General features: G+C 34.4%; 1 protein-coding gene across 2 annotated transcripts in view; it reads left to right on the top strand.

Moving 5' to 3' along the window:
• The window catches only part of oprl1 (opiate receptor-like 1), an 81,760-nt gene that overhangs the window by 32,626 nt on the left and 26,364 nt on the right, over nucleotides 1–22,770 (top strand). Inside the window, exons 2-4 of one of the 2 annotated variants that reach the window (XM_061925027.1) lie at nucleotides 4,347–4,434; nucleotides 9,114–9,296; nucleotides 14,174–14,264. In XM_061925027.1, the coding sequence (XP_061781011.1) occupies nucleotides 4,347–4,434; nucleotides 9,114–9,296; nucleotides 14,174–14,264 (362 nt within the window). Of the gene's footprint in view, nucleotides 1–3,377; nucleotides 4,435–9,113; nucleotides 9,297–14,173; nucleotides 14,265–22,770 lie in introns of those variants that run through there. The other variant, XM_061925019.1, reaches the window with a different exon arrangement.

Here is a 22,770-nt window from a genome sequence, read left to right as displayed (position 1 = left end):
ATTAAAAGAGAAGAGTTCTGTTGGCATATTGAGGATATTTGACAAGAGTTATTGTGGTAGATTTCTAAAAACAGTCAAGTGCTTTTTTCACATAGAGGATCTTTGACAAGCAATTTTGCAGTAGATTCCTTAAAAAAGAAGAGTTCTCCTGTCATATAGAGGATCTTTGACAAGCATTTTTGCAGTACATTCCTTAAAAGAGAAGAGTTCTCCTGTCATATGGGGATCTTTGACAAGAGTTCTTGTGGTAGATTTCTAAAAACAGTCAAGTGCTTTTTTTTCACATAGAGGATCTTTGACAAGCAATTTTGCACTAGATTCTCTAAAAGAAAATAGTTCATCTCCCATATAGAGGATCTTTGACAAGCATTTTTGCAGTATATTCCTTAAAAGAGAAGAGCTCTCCTGTCACATAGAGGATCTTTGACTATAGTTCTTGCAATAAATGTTTAAAAACAGTCAAGTGCTTATTTCACATAGAGGATCTTTGACAAGCATTTTTGCAGTATATTCCTTAAAAGAGAAGAGCTCTCCTGTCATATAGAGGATCTTTAACCATCGTTCTTGCAGTAGATTTCTAAAAATAGTCAAGTGCCTTTTTCACATAGAGGATCTTTGACAAGCATTTTGGCAGTAGATTTCTAAAAACGTTCAAGCGCTATTTTCACATAGAGGATCTTTGACATGCAATTTTGCAGTAGATTCCTTAAAAGACAAGAGTTCTCCTGTCATATAGAGGATCTTTTACAAGCATTTGTGCAATAGATTCCTTAAAAGAGAAGAGCTCTTCTGTCATATAGAGGATCTTTGACCATAGTTCTTACAATAGATGTCTAAAAACACTCGTCAAGTGCTTATTTCACATAGAGGATCTTTGACAAGCAATTTTGCAGTAGATTCCTTAAAAAAGAAGAGTTCTCTTGTCGTATAGAGGATCTTTGACAAGCATTTTTGCAATAGATTTCTAAAAACAGTCAAGTGCTTTTTTCACATAGAGGATCTTCGACAAGCATTTTGGCAGTAGATTTCTAAAAACAGTCAAGCGCTATTTTCACATAGAGGATCTTTGAAAGGCAATTGTGCAGTAGGTTCTTTAAAAGACAAGAGTTCTCCTGTCATATAGAGGATCTTTGACAAGCATTTTTGCAGTAGATTCCTTAAAAGAGAAGAGCTCTCCTGTCATATAGAGGTTCTTTGACCATCGTTCTTGCAATAGATGTCTAAAAACAGTCAAGTGCTATTTTCACATGGAGGATCTTTGACAAGCATGTTTGCAGTAGATTTCTAAAAAACGGCCAAGCGCTATTTTCACATAGAGGATCTTTGACAAGCATTTTTGCAGTAGATTCATTAAAAGAGAAGAGTTCTGTTGGCATATAGAGGATCTTTGACAAGAGTTATTGTGGTAGATTTCTAAAAACAGTCAAGTGCTTTTTTCACATAGAGAATCTTTGACAAGCAATTTTGCAGTAGATTCCTTAAAAAAGAAGAGTTCTCCTGTCATATAGAGGATCTTTGACAAGCATTTTTGCAGTACATTCCTTAAAAGAGAAGAGTTCTCCTGTCATATGGGGATCTTTGACAAGAGTTCTTGTGGTAGATTTCTAAAAACAGTCAAGTGCTTTTTTTTCACATAGAGGATCTTTGACAAGCAATTTTGCACTAGATTCTCTAAAAGAAAATAGTTCATCTCCCATATAGAGGATCTTTGACAAGCATTTTTGCAGTATATTCCTTAAAAGAGAAGAGCTCTCCTGTCACATAGAGGATCTTTGACTATAGTTCTTGCAATAAATGTTTAAAAACAGTCAAGTGCTTATTTCACATAGAGGATCTTTGACAAGCATTTTTGCAGTATATTCCTTAAAAGAGAAGAGCTCTCCTGTCATATAGAGGATCTTTAACCATCGTTCTTGCAGTAGATTTCTAAAAATAGTCAAGTGCCTTTTTCACATAGAGGATCTTTGACAAGCATTTTGGCAGTAGATTTCTAAAAACGTTCAAGCGCTATTTTCACATAGAGGATCTTTGACATGCAATTTTGCAGTAGATTCCTTAAAAGACAAGAGTTCTGCTGTCATATAGAGGATCTTTTACAAGCATTTGTGCAATAGATTCCTTAAAAGAGAAGAGCTCTTCTGTCATATAGAGGATCTTTGACCATAGTTCTTACAATAGATGTCTAAAAACACTCGTCAAGTGCTTATTTCACATAGAGGATCTTTGACAAGCAATTTTGCAGTAGATTCCTTAAAAAAGAAGAGTTCTCTTGTCGTATAGAGGATCTTTGACAAGCATTTTTGCAATAGATTTCTAAAAACAGTCAAGTGCTTTTTTCACATAGAGGATCTTCGACAAGCATTTTGGCAGTAGATTTCTAAAAACAGTCAAGCGCTATTTTCACATAGAGGATCTTTGAAAGGCAATTGTGCAGTAGGTTCTTTAAAAGACAAGAGTTCTCCTGTCATATAGAGGATCTTTGACAAGCATTTTTGCAGTAGATTCCTTAAAAGAGAAGAGCTCTCCTGTCATATAGAGGATCTTTGACAAGTAATTTTGCAGTCGATTCCTTAAAAGAGAGGAGCTCTCCTGTCATATAGAGGATCTTTAACCATCGTTCTTGCAGTAGATTTTTAAAAACAGTCAAGTGTTTTCTTCACATAGAGGATCTTTGACAAGCAATTTTGCAGTAGATTCCTTAAAAGGGAAGAGTTCTCCTGTCATATAGAGGATCTTTGACAAGCGTTCTTGCAGTAGATTTTCAAAAACGGTCAAATTCTCTTTTCACATTGAGGAACTTTGACAAGCATGTTTGTAGTAAATTCCTTGAAAGAGAAGAGCTTTCCTGTTATATAGAGGATCTTTGACAATCATTCTTGCAGTAGATTTCTAAAAACGGTCGAGCACTTTTTTCACATTGAGGATCTTTGACAAGCATTTTTGCAATATATTCCTAAAAAGAGTAGAGTTCGCCTGTCATATAGAGGATCTTTGACAAGCGTTCTTGCAGTAGATTTAAAAAAAAAAGGTTGAGTACTCTTTTCACATAGAGGATCTTTGACAAGCGTCCTTGCAGTAGATTTCTGAAAACGTCCGAGCACTCTTTTCACATAGAGGATCTTTGACAAGTATTTTTATTCTGGTTCCTACATTATATATCAATATATATCAATACAGTCTGCAAGGGATACAGTCCGTAAGCACACATGATTGTATTTCTTAATGACAAAAAAAACAACCAAAAAAACCACACACAAAAAAAATTCCCCCACGTGGCTTGGCATTGTCTTGCTGAAATAAGCAGGGGCGTCCATGATAGCGTTGCTTGGATGGCTCCAAAACCTGTATGTACCTTTCAGCAATAATGGTGCCTTCACAGATGTGTAAGTTACCCATGCCTTGGGCACTAATACACCCCTATACCATCACAGATGCTGGCTTTTCAACTTTGCGCCTAGAACAATCCGGATGGTTCTTTTCCTCTTTGTTCCGGAGGTCACCACGTCCACAGTTTCCAAAAACTATTTGAAATGTGGACTGGTCAGACCACAGAACACTTTTCCACTTTGCATTGGTCCATCTTAGATGAGCTCGGGGGCCCAGCGAAGCCGGCGACGTTTCCGGGTGTTGTTGATAAAATGGCTTTGCATAGTAGAGTTTTAACTTGCACTTACAGATGTAGCGACCAACTGTAGTTACTGACAGTGGTTTTCCGAAGTGTTCCTGAGCCGGTGTGGTGATATCCTTTACACGCTGATGCCGCTTTTTGATGCAGTACTGCTTACGTGCAGTGATTTCCCCAGATTCTCTGAACCTTTTGATGATATTACGGACTGTAGATGGTGAAATCCCTAAATTCCTTGCAATAGCTGGTTGAGAAAGGTTGTTCTCAGACAATTTGTTCACGCATTTGTTGACAAAGTGGTGTTTCTCGCCCCGTCCTTGTTTGTGAATGACTGAGCATTTCATGGAAGCTGCTTTTATACCCAATCATGGCACCCACCCGTTCCCAATTAGCCTCTTCACCTGTGGGATGTTCCAAATAAGTGTTTGATGAGCATTCCTCAACTGTCTCAGTCTTTTTTGCCACTCGTGCCAGCTTTTTTGAAACATGTTGCAGGCATTTGCAAAAAAATAACAAAGTTTACCAGTAGGAACGTTAAATATCTTGTCTTTGCAGTCTATTCAATTGAATATAAGTTGAAAAGGATTTGCAATATAATATGTGTGTATATTTATACTGTGTACTGTTTGTGTGTATTTGTTTCCACTGAATATTTCTACTGTATACTTTACGTGTGTGTGTGTGTGTGTGTGTCTGTGTGTGTGTGTGTGTGTGTCCACAGATACACCAAGATGAAGACGGCCACCAACATCTACATCTTCAACTTGGCTCTGGCCGACTCTTTGTTCCTCGCCACTTTACCTTTCCAGGTGAGACTGTTCAATCCTATATTTATTGATATTATTGAAATTATATGTCTCATGCAGTGTATTATATATTTAAAATAATAGGGAGTGAAATTATTATATACAATTAATTCTGAATATAGACATGTAATGATATTATTCCAAAAAAAAAGTTACATTTATTTGTATTATTGATAAATAGTAATAGAGTATAATAATTAAAAAAAATAATAAAGCATTGGCATACAACATTTAAATCAAAGAAAAATATATTTATTTATTTCAGTGAAAAATATTTTTTGTATAATTTTATATTACACCAAAAAAAAAATCTTTTGTCGTTGGTATATAATTTGGATGTAGAAAATTGTTTTTAAAAAAAAATTGTAAATACTGAGACCATTTTAGGTCCCCGGGGGACTTTTAACACTCACCGAAATTGAGGGGAGCCCGAATGGTTTTGAAAATGAAAAACATGAAAATGGCCCCTGCTCTAACGCATGACCTCATCTGAAGAATGTGGTCACATGGTGCACAGGAAATTGCATCATTTACAATGCGACGTCATGTATTTTTGATGGTATCTATATCATTTGTGTCAGGAAAATTAAAAATTCAAAATTAAAGAAAAGGAAAAAAAATAAATAAATCAAATAAATAATACAAATAAAATAAATACATTTTCTACCACTTGTCAGTTTTGGGGTGGCGGGGGTGCTGGAGCCTACTTCAGCTGGATTCAGGCGGAAGGTGGGGTACACCCTGGACAAGTTGCCACCTCATCGCAGATAAATAAAATAAATAATACAATACAAATAAAAAAAAATCCCCCCCCAAAAAAATTTGTGACACAAAATGTAATTGTTTTTGTATTTTTATTTAAATATTTATTTTAATACGTATATTTATTTTAAATTAAGGTAATTAAGGTAACCATTAAATTATAATATTTATTTAAAAAATATTTAACGTCCATCCATCCATCCATTTTCTACCGCTTAATCCCTTCGGGGTGGCGGGGGGCGCTGGAGCCTATCTCAGCTGCATTCGGGTGGAAGGCGGTGTACACCCTGGACAAGTCGCCACCTCATCGCAGATAAATAAAATAAATAATACAATACAAATAAAAAAAAATAAAAAAATACAATAAAAAATGACATTAAAATTTGTGACACAAATTGTAATTGTTTTTGTATTTTTATTCAAATATTTATTTTAATATGTATGTTTATTTTAAGTTAAGGTAATTAAGGTAACCATTAAGGTAATTAAGGTAACCATTAAATTATAATATTTATAACAAAAAAATATTTAACGTCCATCTATCCATCCATTTTCTACCGCTTAATCCCTTCGGGGTGGCGGGGGGCGCTGGAGCCTATCTCAGCTGCATTCGGGCGGAAGGCGGGGTTCACCCTGGACAAGTCGCCACCTCATCACAGATAAATAAAATAAATAATACCATACAAATAAAAAAATTTAAAAAATAAAATAAAAAATTACATTAAAATTTGTGACACAAATTTTAATTGTTTTTGTATTTTTATTTAAATATTTATTTTGATATGTATGTTTATTTTAAATTAAGGTAATTAAGGTAGCCATTAAGGTAATTAAGGTAATCATGAAATTATAATATTTATTAAAAAAATATTTAACGTCCATCCATCCATCCATTTTCTACCACTTAAACCCTTCGGGGTCGCGGGGGTCGCTGGAGCCTATCTCAGCTGCATTCGGGCAGAAGGCGGGGTACACCCTGGACAAGTCGCCACCTCATCACTGATAAATAAAATAAATAATACCATACAAATAAAAAATTTTAAAAAATAAAATAAAAAATGACAATAAAATTTGTGACACAAATTTTAATTGTTTTTGTATTTGTATTTAAATATTTATTTTAATACGTATATTTATTTTAAATTAAGGTAATTAAGGTAACCATTAAATTATAATATTTATTTAAAAAATATTTAACGTCCATCCATCCATCCATTTTCTACCGCTTAATCCCTTCGGGGTGGCGGGGGGCGCTGGAGCCTATCTCAGCTGCATTCGGGTGGAAGGCGGTGTACACCCTGGACAAGTCGCCACCTCATCGCAGATAAATAAAATAAATAATACAATACAAATAAAAAAAATAAAAAAAATACAATAAAAAATGACATTAAAATTTGTGACACAAATTTTAATTGTTTTTGTATTTTTATTTAAATATTTATTTTAATATGTATGTTTATTTTAAGTTAAGGTAATTAAAGTAACCATTAAGGTAATTAAGGTAACCATTAAATTATAATATTTATTAAAAAAAATTTTTAACGTCCATCCATCCATCCATTTTCTACCACTTAATCCCTTCGGGGTGGCGGGGGGCGCTGGAGCCTATCTCAGCTGCATTCGGGCGGAAGGCGGGGTTCACCCTGGACAAGTCGCCACCTCATCACAGATAAATAAAATAAATAATACCATACAAATAAAAAAATTCAAAAAATACAATAAAAAATGACATTAAAATTTGTGACACAAATTTTAATTGTTTTTGTATTTTTATTTAAATATTTATTTTAATATGTATGTTTATTTTAAGTTAAGGTAATTAAAGTAACCATTAAGGTAATTAAGGTAACCATTAAATTATAATATTTATTAAAAAAAATATTTAACGTCCATCCATCCATCCATTTTCTACCACTTAATCCCTTCGGGGTGGCGGGGGGCGCTGGAGCCTATCTCAGCTGCATTCGGGCGGAAGGCGGGGTACACCTTGGACAAGTCGCCACCTCATCGCAGATAAATAAAATAAATAATACCATACAAATTAAAAAATTAAAAAAAATTTTTTTTTAAATGACATTAAAATTTGTGAACCTAATTTTTTTTTTTTTTGTATTTTTATTTTAAATATTTATTTTAATACGTATGTTTATTTTAAATTAAGGTAATTAAGGTAACCATTAAGGTAATTAAGGTAACTATTAAATTATAATATTTATTTAAAAAAATATTTAACGTCCATCCATCCATCCATTTTCTACCGCTTAATCCCTTCAGGGTGGCGGGGGGCGCTGGAGCCTATCTCAGCTGCATTCGGGCGGAAGGCGGGGTTCACCCTGGACAAGTCGCCACCTCCTCACAGATAAATAAAATAAATAATACCATACAAATAAAAAATTTCAAAAAATACAATAAAAAATGACATTAAAATTTGTGACACAAATTTTAATTGTTTTTGTATTTTTATTTAAATATTTATTTTAATATGTATGTTTATTTTAAGTTAAGGTAATTAAAGTAACCATTAAGGTAATTAAGGTAACCATTAAATTATAATATTTATTAAAAAAAATATTTAACGTCCATCCATCCATCCATTTTCTACCACTTAATCCCTTCGGGGCCGCGGGGGGCTCTGGAGCCTATCTCAGCTGCATTCGGGCGGAAGGCGAGGAACACCCTGGACAAGTCGCCACCTTATCGCAGATAAATAAAATAAATAATACAATACAAATAAAAAAATTCAAAAAATACAATAAAAAATGACATTAAAATTTGTGACACAAATTTTAATTGTTTTTGTATTTTTATTTGAATATTTATTTTAATACGTATGTTTATTTTAAATTAAGGTAATTAAGGTAACCATTAAGGTAATTAAGGTAACTATTAAATTATAATATTTATAAAAAAAATATTTCACGTCCATCCATCCATCCATTTCTACCGCCTTATCCCTTCGGGGTGGTGGGGGGTGCTGGAGCCTATCTCAGCTGCATTCGGGCGGAAGGCGGTGTACACCCTGGACAAGTCGCCCCCTCATCACAGATAAATAAAATAAATAATACAATATAAATTTAAAAAAATCAACAACAAAAAAAATGACATTAAAATTTGTGACACAAACATTCCGGCGGAAGGCGGGGTACACCCTGGACAAGTCACTGATAAATAAAATAAATAATACAATACAAATAAAAAAAATCCCCCCCAAAAAAAAGACATTAAAATTTGTAACACAAATTTACATTTTTTTTTTGTATTTTTATTTTAAATATTTATTTTATTACGTATGTTTATTTTAAATTAAGGTACTTTTGGTAACCATTAAATTATAATATGTATTTAAAAAAAATATTTATTTAATACATAATATTAATATACGTATAAACATTAAAAAAAAAAAAAAAACATTTTTATTTTTTTTATAAATAAAATAAATAATACAAATAAAATAAAAATACAAAAATTAAAATTTGTGTCAACATGAAATTAGCATTAATATTGTCATGTATCCTATGATAATCATGTTACTTTCCGTCCTGTTAGTCAAATAAGTCATCTTCAGCTTAGGAACTTTGCACAAAGCTGAAATCCACATTTTGAGTACATGAATATGTGTACTGTTGCATGAGTTTATGTCGTTATTGCTCGTCATGTACTTATTGAAGTATTGCCAGTTCATCAGGTACACAGTATGCTAATTGAAATACTGATGCGAGTATTCCCATTCAAATGTGACGTTCGCTCGTCTTCTCTCCAAAGCTGCAAAGGCCAGGTGACGGTTTATGTTTGTAATTAATATGCAAATGAGGTCTAATCTGCATAACGATCAATTAACGGCATGACGGAAAGGTGGAACATTTTCACGCTCCGTGGAAGTTGCCTCATCGCGATTGTTTGTGTTTGTGTTTGATTCCCAGGGCACCGACGTCTTTCTGGGCTTCTGGCCGTTTGGCAACGCTCTGTGCAAAGCAGTCGTGTCCATCGACTACTACAACATGTTCACTAGTACTTTCACGCTCACCGTCATGAGCATGGACCGCTACGTGGCCGTCTGTCACCCCGTCAAAGCTCTCGACATGAGGACGCCTCACAAGGCCAAAGTAAGACAACATGGCGGATACTACATACTGTACTTTACTTCAAGTATTACCGTATTTTCCGCACTATAAGGCGCACCGGATTATTAGCCGCACCTTCTATGAATTACATATTTCATAATTTTGTCCACCAATAAGCCGCCCCGGACTAAAAGCCGCGCCTACGCTGCGCTAAAGTGAATGTCAAAAAAACGCTGCGCTAAAGTGAATGTCAAAAAAACAGTCAGATAGTTCAGTCAAACTTTAATAATATATTGAAAACCAGCGTTCTAACAACTCTGTCCCAAAATGTACGCAAATGTGCAATCACAAACATAGTAAAATTCAAAATGGTGTAGAGCAATAAATAGCAACATAATGTTGCTCGAACGTTAATGTCACAACACACAAAATAAACATAGCGCTCACCTTCTGAAGTTATTCTTCATTCGTAAATCCTTCGAATTCTTCGTCTTCGGTGTCCGAATTGAAAAGTTGCGCAAGCGTGGGATCCAAAAATGGCCGGTTCCGTCTCGTAGAAGTCATCGGATTCAGTGTCGCTGTTGTTGTGCAGCAGTTCTGTGAATCCTGCCTTCCGGAAAGCTCGGACCACAGTTGTGACCGAAACTATCTGCCCAGGCATTTACGATCCACTGGCAGATGTTGGCGTATGTCGACCGGCGCTATCTGCCCGTCTTAGTGAAGGTGTGTTCGCCTTCGGAGCTGTGTGAAAAAAGCCACCCGGCCTCTTCGCGTAAACTTCCCTTAACCACTCGCTCATCTTTTCTTCATCCATCCATCCCTTCGAGTTAGCTTTTATGATGACGCCGGCTGGAAAGGTCTCTTTTGGATGGGTGGAAGTTAGCATGGCAAGCTAGAACCACAGTGAAGGATGACTCCTCATTCCCTGTGGTGCGAATATTCACCGTACGTGCTCCCGTTCCACAGTGCAGTTCACAGGAATATCAGTTGCTGTGAAATACGGTAGTAATCCGTGTGCGGATGGAGAGATTGCGTCTTTTTATGATCCGGATCCTTGTCGCGTAGTAGGAGCCATTTTGTGGTCTTTACAGATGTAAACAGGAAATGAAACGTACGGTGATATCCGCGCGTTTTTTCTTCTTCTTCCGGGGGCGGGTGAAGCGCTTCCTGTTCTATGGGGGCGGGTGAAGCGCTTCCTGTTCTATGGGGGCGGGTGAAGCGCTTCCTGTTCTATGGGGGCGGGTGCTTTCCTTGGCGGTTGCTTGCGTAGAAGAAGAAGCGCTTCCTGTTCTACCGGGAAAAAAGATGGCGGCTGTTTACCGAAGTTGCGAGACCGAAACTTTATGAAAATGAATCGTAATAAAGCGCACCGGGTTATTAGGCGCACTGTCAGCTTTTGAGAAAAATTGTGGTTTTTAGGTGCGCCTTATAGTGCGGAAAATACGGTACCTACATACTGTACTTTACTTGACGTATCACTTACATACTGTACTTTACTTGAAGTATCACCTACATACTGTACTTTACTTGAAGTATCACCTACATACTGTACTTTACTTGAAGTATCACCTACATACTGTACTTTACTTGACGTATCACTTACATACTGTACTTTACTTGAAGTATCACCTACATACTGTACTTTACTTGAAGTATCACCTACATACTGTACTTTACTTGACGTATCACATACATACTGTACTTTACTCATACTTGAAGTATCACCTACATACTGTACTTTAGTTGAAGTATCACCTACATACTGTACTTTACTTCAAGTATTACCTACATACTGTACTTTACTTGACGTATCACTTACATACTGTACTTTACTTGAAGTATCACCTACATACTGTACTTTACTTGACGTATCACATACATACTGTACTTTACTCATACTTGAAGTATCACCTACATACTGTACTTTACTTGACGTATCACATACATACTGTACTTTACTCATACTTGAAGTATCACCTACATACTGTACTTTACTTGAAGTATCACCTACATACTGTACTTTACTTGACGTATCACTTACATACTGTACTTTACTTGAAGTATCACCTACATACTGTACTTTACTTGACGTATCACATACATACTGTACTTTACTCATACTTGAAGTATCACCTACATACTGTACTTTAGTTGACGTATCACATACATACTGTACTTTAATCATACTTGAAGTATCACCTACATACTGTACTTTACTTGAAGTATCACCTACATACTGTACTTTACTTGACGTATCACTTACATACTGTACTTTACTTGAAGTATCACCTACATACTGTACTTTACTTGACGTATCACATACATACTGTACTTTACTCATACTTGAAGTATCACCTACATACTGTACTTTAGTTGACGTATCACATACATACTGTACTTTAATCATACTTGAAGTATCACCTACATACTGTACTTTACTTGAAGTATCACCTACATACTGTACTTTACTTGACGTATCACTTACATACTGTACTTTACTTGAAGTATCACCTACATACTGTACTTTACTTGACGTATCACATACATACTGTACTTTACTCATACTTGAAGTATCACCTACATACTGTACTTTAGTTGAAGTATCACCTACATACTGTACTTTACTTGACGTATCACTTACATACTGTACTTTACTTCAAGTATCACCTACATAATGTACTTTACTTGAAGTATCACCTACATACTGTACTTTAATCATACTTGAAGTATCAACTACATGCTGTACTTTACTTGAAGTATCAACTACATACTATACTTTACTTGAAGTATCACCTACATACTGTACTTTACTTGAAGTATCACCTACATACTGTACTTTACTTCAAGTATCACCTACAAAATGTACTTTACTTGAAGTATCACCTACATACTGTACTTTACCTGAAGTATCACCTACATACTGTACTTTAATCATACTTGAAGTATCACCTACATACTGTACTTTACTTGAAGTATCACCTACATACTGTACTTTACTTGAAGTATCACCTACAAAATGTACTTTACTTGAAGTATCACCTACATACTGTACTTTACCTGAAGTATCACCTACATACTGTACTTTAATCATACTTGAAGTATCACCTACATACTGTACTTTACTTGAAGTATCACCTACATACTGTACTTTAATCATACTTGAAGTATCAACTACATACTGTACTCTACTTGAAGTATCAACTACATACTGTACTCTACTTGACGTATCACCTACATGCTGTACTTTAATCATACTTGAAGTATCACCTACATACTGTACTTTGTAAATATGGTACTTTATAGTACATTAGAAGTAAATGGTGTAAATATGGTTCATTATAGTACATTAGAAGTAAATGGTGTAAATATGGTACATTATAGTACATTAGTAGTAAATGGTGTAAATATGGTACATTATAGTACATTAGAAGTAAATGGTGTAAATATGGTACATTATAGTACATTAGAGGTAAATGGTGTAAATATGGTACATTGTAGTACATTAGAAGTAAATGGTGTAAATATGGTACATTATAGTACATTAGTAGTAAATGGTGTAAATATGGTACATTATAGTACTTTAGAAGTAAATGGTGAAAATGTGGTACATTATAGTACATTATAAGTAAATGGTGTAAATATGGTACATTATAGTACATTAGAAGTAAATGGTTTAAATATGGTACATTATAGTACATTAGTAGTAAATGGTGTAAATATGGTACATAATAATACATTAGAAGTAAATGGTGTAAATATGGTACATTATAATACATTAGAAGTAAATGGTGTAAATATGGTACATTATCGTACATTAGAAGTAAATGGTGTAAATATGGTACATTATCGTACATTAGAAGTAAATGGTGTAAATATGGTACATTATAGTACATTAGAAGTAAATGGTGTAAATATGGTACATTATAGTACATTAGAAGTAAATGGTGTAAATATGGTACATTGTAGTACATTAGAAGTAAATGGTGTAAATATGGTACATTATAGTACATTAGTAGTAAATGGTGTAAATATGGTACATTATAGTACTTTAGAAGTAAATGGTGAAAATGTGGTACATTATAGTACATTATAAGTAAATGGTGTAAATATGGTACATTATAGTACATTAGAAGTAAATGGTTTAAATATGGTACATTATAGTACATTAGTAGTAAATGGTGTAAATATGGTACATAATAATACATTAGAAGTAAATGGTGTAAATATGGTACATTATAATACATTAGAAGTAAATGGTGTAAATATGGTACATTATCGTACATTAGAAGTAAATGGTGTAAATATGGTACATTATCGTACATTAGAAGTAAATGGTGTAAATATGGTACATTATAGTACATTAGAAGTAAATGGTGTAAATGTGGTACTTTATAGTACATTAGAAGTAAATGGTGTAAATATGGTACATTATAGTACATTAGAAGTAAATGGTGTAAATATGGTACATTATAGTATATTAGAAGTAAATGGTGTAAACATGGTACATTATATAGTACATTAGAAGTTAATTGTGTAAATATGGTACATTAAAAGTAAATGGTGAAAATATGGTACATTATAGTACATTAGTAGTAAATGGTGTAAATATGGTACATTATAGTACATTAGAAGTAAATGGTGTAAATATGGTACATTAAAGTACATTAGAAGTAAATGGTGTAAATATGGTACATTATAGTACATTAGAAGTAAATGGTGTAAATATGGTACATTATAGTACATTAGTAGTAAATGGTGTAAATATGGTACATTATCGTACATGAATCATGTTATCTGACTTTGCTCAAGACAAATGTTTTGGAAACAAAAAAGTTTAGAATGTTGAATGAGTAATGATACTAATATAGCAGTATATATATTTTAATATAGCAGTATAATAATTTGTGTCTGGTATCCAGGTGGTGAACATCTGCGTGTGGGTGTTGGCTTCAGCGTTCGGCGTTCCGGCCATGGTGATGGGAAACGTGGAGGAGGAACAAGAGCATAATAGTGAGTACCCCCGGTGCATACATACATACATACACGTACTTTATATACTGGCAATGTCAGCTTATTGATATGCAAAACAATGCACGTGTATTTTTAATATCCACCACTGGAGAAGAAAGAAAATGTCAGGCAGCCATCTTCTGCGGTACCAATCAACTTTTATTTTTTTTACAGCTTTTTATGGCACGGGAGCTTAATAATGGGACATCAACTGAAGCATTTTAATATGCTGCAGTAATGAGTTCTGTATGGAAAACAAGACATGAGAATGTAGAACAAACAACTACTGTACTTTTATGAAGTAATGTAATGCTAATGCATAGCATCACTTTGGAGAGTGGACACCATCATAAATTAATGTCTGCTGTTTCGATATTATTTTAACGTCTTTGGTTCTCCATATTTTCATGGATAAATGTCAGCCGTTTTGATATTATTTTAACGTCTTTAGTTTTCCAAATTCTCATGGACAAATGTCTGCCATTTCAATATTATTTTAACGTCTTTGGTTTTCCATATTTTCATGGATAATTGTCTGCTGTTTCGATATTATTTTAACGTCTTAGGTTGTCCATATTTTCATGAATAAAAATGTCTGCCGTTTTGATATTATTTTAAAGTCTTTGGTTGTCCATATTTTCATGGATAAATGTCAGCCGTTTTGATATTATTTTAACGTCTTTAGTTTTCCAAATTCTCATCAACAAATGTCTGCCATTTCGATATTATTTTAACGTCTTTGGTTTTCCATATTTTCATGGATAATTGTCTGCTGTTTCGATATTATTTTAACGTCTTTGGTTGTCCATATTTTCATGGATAAAAATGTCTGCCGTTTTGATATTATTTTAACATCTTTGGTTCTCCATATTTTCATGGACAAAATGTCTGTCGTTTCGATATTATGGTTCTCCATATTTTAGTGGATAAATGTGAGCCGTTTCGATATTATTTTGTCGTCTTTAGTTTTACATATTTTCATGGATAAAAGTCAGCCGTTTTGATATTATTTTAAAGTCTTTGGTTGTCCATATTTTCATGGATATAAATGTCTGCCGTTTTGATATTATTTTAACATCTTTGGTTCTCCATATTTTCATGGATAAATGTCTGCCGTTTCGATATCATTTTAACGTCTTTGGTTCTCAATATTTTCATGAACAAATATCTGGCATTTCGATATTATTTTAACGTATTTGGTTCTCCATATTTTCATGGACAACAAATGTCTGCCATTTTGATATTATTTTAACATATTTGGTTCTCCATATTTTCATGGACAAATGTCTCCTGTTTTAATATTATTTTAACATCTTTGGTTCCCCATATTTACATGGATAAATGTGTACCGTTACGATATTATTTTAAAGTCTTTGGTTCTCCATATTTTCATGGATAAATGTCAGCCGTTTTGATATTATTTTAACGTCTTTGGTTGTCCATATTTTAATGGATAAAAATGTCTGCCATTTCGATATTATTTCAACGTATTTGGTTCTCCATATTTTCATGGACAAATGTCTGCAGTTTCGATATTATTTTAACATCTTTTGTTCTCCATATTTTCATGGACAAATGCCTGCAATTTCGATATTATTGTAACGTCTTTTGTTTTCCACATTTTCATTTATAAATGTCTGCTGTTTCGATATTTCGTAAATATCTTTGGTTTTCCATATTTATATAGGAAAATGTTTGCCATTTCGATATTTTGTTAACGTCTTTGGTTCTCCATATTTTCATGGATAAATGTCTGCCGTTTCGATATTATTTTAACGTCTTTGGTTGTCCATATTTTCATGGACAAATGTCTGCCTTTTCGATATTATTTTCACGTCTTTGGTTCTCTATATTTTCATGGAAAATGTCTGCCGTTTCGATATTATTTTAAAGTCTTTGGTTCTCCATATTTTAATAGATAAATGTGTGCATTTTTTCGATATTTTTTTAAAGTCTTTGGTTCTCCATATTTTCATGGATAAATGTCTGCCGTTTCGATATTATTTTAACGTCTTTGGTTCTTCATATATTCATTGATTAATGTCTGCCATTTCGATATTATTTTAACGTCTTTTCTTCTCCATATTTTTATTTACAAATGTTTGTTGTTTTGATATTTCGTTAACGTCTTTGGTTTTCCATATTTTCATGGATAAATGTCAGCTTTTTCAATATTATTTTAACGTTTTTGATTCTCCATATTTTCATGGATAAATGTCAGCCGTTTCGAAATTATTTTAACGTCTTTCATTCTCCATATTTTCTTTGATAAATGTGTGCCGTTTCGATATTATTTTAACGTCTTTGGTTCTCCATATGTTCATGGACAAATGTCTGCCGTTTCAATATTATTTTAACGTCTTTGGTTCCCCATATTTTCATGGATAAATGTCAGCTTTTTCGAAATTATTTTAACGTCTTTGGTTCTCCATATTTTCATGGACTTAATGTCTGCCATTCCGATATTATTTTAACATACCGTATTTTCCGCACTATAAGGCGCACCGGATTATTAGCCGCACCTTCAATGAATTACATATTTCATAACTTTGTCCACCAATAAGCCGCCCCGGATTATAAGCCGCGCCTACGCTGCGCTAAAGGGAATGTCAAAAAAACAGTCAGATAGTTCAGTCAAACTTTAATAATATATTGAAAACCAGCGTTCTAACAACTCTGTTCCAAAATGTACGCAAATGTGCAATCACAAACATAGTAAAATTCAAAATGGTGTAGAGCAATAGCAACATAATGTTGCTCGAACGTTAATGTCACAACACACAAAATAAACATAGCGCTCACCTTCTGAAGTTATTCTTCATTCGTAAATCCTTCGAATTCTTCGTCTTCGGTGTCCGAATTGAAAAGTTGCGCAAGCGTGGGATGCAAAATGGCCGGTTCCGTCTCGTCGAAGTCATCGGAGTCAGTGTTGTCCAGTAGTTCTGTGAATCCTGCCTTCCGGAAAGCTCGGACCACAGTTGTGACCGAAATATCTGCCCAGGCATTTACGATCCACTGGCAAATGTTGGCGTATGTCGTCCGGCGCTGTCTGCCCGTCTTAGTGAAGGTGTGTTCGCCTTCGGAGCTGTGTGAAAAAAGCCACCCGGCCTCTTCGCGTAAACTTCCCTTAACCACTCGCTCATCTTTTCTTCATCCATCCATCCCTTCGAGTTAGCTTTTATGATGACGCCGGCTGGAAAGGTCTCTTTTGGCAAGGTCTTCCTTTTGAATATCACCATGGGTGGAAGTTAGCATGGCAAGCTAGAACCACAGTGAAGGATGACTTCTCATTCCCTGTGGTGCGAATATTCACCGTACGTGCTCCCGTTCCACAGTGCGGTTCACAGGAATATCAGTTGCTGTGAAATACGGTAGTAATCCGTGTGCGGATGGAGAGATTGCGTCTTTTTATGAACCGGATCCTTGTCGCTAAGTAGGAGCCATTTTGTGGTCTTTACAGATGTAAACAGGAAATGAAACGTACGGTGATATCCGCGCGTTTTTTCTTCTTCTTCCGGGGGCGGGTGGTTGCTTACAGTAGAAGAAGAAGCACTTCCTGTTCTATGGGGGCGGGTGCTTTCCTTGGCGGTTGCTTGCGTAGAAGAAGAAGCGCTTCCTGTTCTACCGGGAAAAAAGATGGCGGCTGTTTACCGAAGTTGCGAGATCGAAACTTTATGAAAATGAATCGTAATAAAGCGCACCGGGTTATAAGGCGCACTGTCAGCTTTTGAGAACATTTGTGGTTTTTAGGTGCGCCTTATAGTGCGGAAAATACGGTATTTGGTTCTCCATATTTTCATGGACAAATGTCTGCCGTTTCGATATTATTTTAAAGTCTTTGGTTCTCCATATTTTAATAGATAAATGTGTGCATTTTTTCGATATTTTTTTAAAGTCTTTGGTTCTCCATATTTTCATGGATACAAATGTCTGCCGTTTTGATATTATTTTAACGTATTTGGTTCTTCATATTTTCATGGATAAATGTCTGCCGTTTCGATATTATTTTAACATCTTTGGTTCTCTATATTGTCATGGACAAATGTCTGCAATTTCGATATTATTTTAACGTCTTTGGTTCTTCATATTTTCATGGATGAATGTCAGCTTTTTCAATATTATTTTAACGTTTTTAAATGTCCATATTTTCATGGATAAATGTCAGCCGTTTCGAAATTATTTTAACGTCTTTGATTCTCCATATTTTCATTGATACATGTGTGCCGTTTCGATATTATTTTAACGTATTTGATTATTTTAACGTATTTGGTTCTCCATATGTTCATAGACAAATGTCTGCCATTTCAATAATATTTTAACGTCTTTGGTTCTCCATATTTTCATGGATAAATGTCAGCTTTTTCGAAATTATTTTAACGTCTTTGTTCTCCATATTTTCATGGACAAATGTCTGCCGTTTCGATATTATTTTAAAGTCTTTGGTTCTCCATATTTTAATAGATAAATATGTGCATTTTTTCGATATTATTTTAAAGTCTTTGGTTCACCATATTTTCATGGATAAAAATGTCTGCCGTATCGATATTATTTTAACGTCTTTGGTTCTCCATATTTTCATGGATAAATGTATGCCGTTTCAAAAAAATGTTAACATCTTTGGTTCTCCATATTTTCATGGACAAATGTCTGCAATTTCGATATTATTTTAACGTCTTTGGTTCTCCATATTTTCATGGATAAATGTATGCCGTTTCGATATTATTTGAACATCTTTGGTTCTCTATATTTTCATGGATAAATGTCTGCAATTTTGATATTATTTTAACGTCTTTTGTTTTCCATATTTTCATGGATAAATGTCAGTCGTTTCGATATTACCTTAACGTCTTTGGTTCTCCATATTTTCATGGATAAATGTCAGCTTTTTCAATATTATTTTAACGTCTTTGATTCTCCATATTTTCATTGATAAATGTGTGCCGTTTCGATATTATTTTAACGTCTTTGGTTCTCCATATGTTCATAGACAAATGTCTGCCATTTCAATAATATTTTAACGTCTTTGGTTCTCCATATTTTCATGGATAAATGTCAGCTTTTTCGAAATTATTTTAAAGTCTTTGGTTGTCCATATTTTCATGGACAAATGTCAGCCGTTTCGAAATTATTTTAACGTCTTTGATTCTCCATATTTTCAATTATAAATGTGTGACGTTTCGATATTATTTGAACGTCTTTTGTTTTCCATATTTTCATGGATAAATGTCAGTCGTTTCGATATTGTCTTAACGTCTTTGGTTCTCCATATTTTCATGGATAAATGTCAGCTTTTTCAATATTATTTTAACGTTTTTGATTCTCCATATTTTCATGGATAAATGTCTGCCATATCGATATTATTTTAACGTCTTTTGTTCTCCATATTTTCTCTTACATGTCCTGTCCGGCCACTTTGCCCCTACTAGCTTAGGCCCGTTGTCGGCCCGCAGTTTAAACGGGCGTGACACATCTAGTTATCTCTATGCCTAATAGCGTGACGATGCTCAGGTGTGAGTACGCGAGTTGAAGTCGAACCGAAACGAAGGAATTTGCGGGCTGACAAACATTTATTGTTTAAAAAAAAAGAGAAGAAAGTAGATGTTATCTTGCACTTGGTGGAGGTAATAAACACAACAGTAACTTGTCCAGAGATCTCGACGCGCCTTTCAAGGTTAGCCGGGAGGTTGTTGCCATGGCAACAGACTGGCCCAAGCCGCCTTTAGGACTCCACAGGCATCGGAAAAAGATTGCAAGCCCCAACGTGCATCTGTTTTTTGTAATATTGATCCTGTTAGAGTCGATAGCATTGTCAATAGTGTAAGATCAGGTTGGTGTGGAACCTTCCTCATTCTGGAGCAGAGGGCCCTCACACACACACACACACACACACACACACACACACACACACACACACACACACACACACATGGCAGCCCTCTCTCAGGACCAGATGAGACACGCCTCTGGGGACGATGTTTAGATAGCGTCAAGGCGCCAGTGTCAGGAGCATGATAAACTAACCTAAACTAGTTGCCCAAGTCATTGGATCACATGACATCTGGCAACATTTGACTTCAATACGGAACACATTTCCGCTACCTGGGAATCTACTGAAAATGTTGAAAGAGCCCCATTGGACCAAAAATACCCCCCAAAAAATATGTATGGAGCCGGAAAAAATTAAAAGTCTTATATAAGTGTTATAATGAAGACAACACATGATGTAAGTGTCTATATTAGCTATATTAGCCTACTATCAAAATTACTTTAAAAGTCTTACATAAGTGTTATAATGAAGGCCACACATGATGTAAGTGTCTATATTAGCCTACTATCAAAATTACTTTAAAAGTCTTATATAAGTGTTATAATGAAGGCAACACATGATGTAAGTGTCTATATGAGCCTACTATCAAAATGACTTTAAAAGTCTTATATAAGTGTTATAATGAAGGCGGCACATCATGTAAGTGTCTATATTAGCCTACTATCAAAATGACTTTAAACGTCTTGTATATGTGTTATAATGAAGACAACACATGATGTAAGTGTCTATATTGGCTATATTAGCCTACTATCAAAATGACTTTAAAAGTCTTATATAAGTGTTATAATGAAGGCAACACATTATGTAAGTGTCTATATTAGCCTACTATCAAAATGACTTTAAAAGTCTAATGTAAGTGTTATAATGAAGACAACACATGATTTAAGTGTCTATAATAGCTATACTAGCCTACTATCAAAATGACTTTAATAGTCTTATATAAGTGTTATAATGAAGGCAACACTTGATGTAAGTGTCTAGATTAGCTATACTAGCCTACTGTCAAAATGACTTTAAAAGTCCTATATAAGTGTTATAATGAAGGCAACACATGATGTAAGTGTCTATATTGGCCTACTATCAAAATTACTTTAAAAGTCGTATATAAGTGTTATTAATGAAGGCAACACATAATGTAAGTGTCGATAATAGCTATACTAGCTTACTATCAAAATGACTTTAAAAGTCTTATATAAATGTTATAATGAAGACAACACATGATGTAAGTGTCTATATTAGCCTACTATCAAAATGACTTTAAAAGTCATATATAAGTGTTTTAATGAAGACAACACATGATGTAAGTGTCTATATTAGCCTACTATCAAAATGACTTTAGTAGTCTTATATAAGTGTTATAATGAAGACAACACATGATGTAAGTGTCTATATTAGCCTACTATCAAAATGACTTTAAAACTCTTATATAAGTGTTATAATGAAGACAACACATGATGTAAGTGTCTATATTAGCTATGTTAGCGTACTATCAAAATTACTTTAAAACTCTTATATAAGTGTTATAATGAAGGCTGCACATGATGTACATGTCTATATTAATATACTAGCCTACTATCAAAGTGACTTTAAAAGTCGTATATAAGTGTTTTAATGAAGGCAGCACATGATGTACATGTCTATATTAATATACTAGCCTACTATCAAAGTGACTTTAAAAGTCTTATATAAGTGCAATAATGAAGACAACACACGATGTAAGTGTCTATATTAGCCTACTATCAATATGACTATGTGTCGCAGGCTGACGCAAATCTTCGTTGACAGAAATGTTGAAATGTAATGTTTATTCTACACATTTTTACAACATTGGAAGGCATTAGTAAAACGGAGGCTTCTCGGAGGGTGAGATAACTCCTGGAAATGACTGACACTCACATTTGTGTATTCACGCACAGCATAAAAGGTTTGGTGGACAAAATGAGACAAAGAAGGGGCGGCATAAAACACCTCTTTCTGTGGCAGCGTCGGAGAAAGTTGTACATGTAAACAAACTACGGCGAGTTCAAGGACCGGCAAAATGAGTAGGACAAAACGGCGCTTGCCAAATACTCTCATCAGTGTTTAATATATGTTTAATATAAACAGTGGGATTTATAACAATGGTTTATGTCATGTTTGTCCTCCTACAGAAACCATAATAAAATCAAAAATATATTTTTTCCACCATCTTTTTCCATTTTCGTAGATTTTTGAAAAAGCTCCAGGGAGCCACTAAGGCGGGGCTAACGAGCCGCCGGTTGCCAAACCCTCGACTTAAGGGTACAAAGTATCGTTACTTCTGTGTATGTTCACGTGTTAATAAATGTTTTTTTATATATATATTTTTTTTGTATTCAACATTTGTTTACGTTATATTGTTTTCTTACACATCTGCGTCTCATTTGCAAGTAGAAAACGGATGCAGTTGCAATTCCAAGACGTTAGATGGCAGTAGTGTACGGGCGACGGTGTGTTGCCCAGTCAGGAAATAGTCTTTGTCATTAAGTTGAATCTAAGTCATTTGTTGCGCCCTACAAAGTGTTTATATACGTTTGTTCGTTTTTGATTACATTTCCATAAAAATATGTTTCATCAAGATATCATTTATTGTCATGTATGTCGTCCACGGCCGCATAGCGCTCTAAATATTGCCGCTTTACCAAATGACAGATTTTCTAG

This window comes from Nerophis lumbriciformis, linkage group LG01 (genome assembly GCF_033978685.3).
Source record: "Nerophis lumbriciformis linkage group LG01, RoL_Nlum_v2.1, whole genome shotgun sequence".
In the NCBI taxonomy this organism is placed as follows: domain Eukaryota; kingdom Metazoa; phylum Chordata; class Actinopteri; order Syngnathiformes; family Syngnathidae; genus Nerophis; species Nerophis lumbriciformis.
The sequence above is the reverse complement of the archived record's forward strand: the minus strand, read 5'-3'. Positions and strand labels throughout refer to the sequence as shown.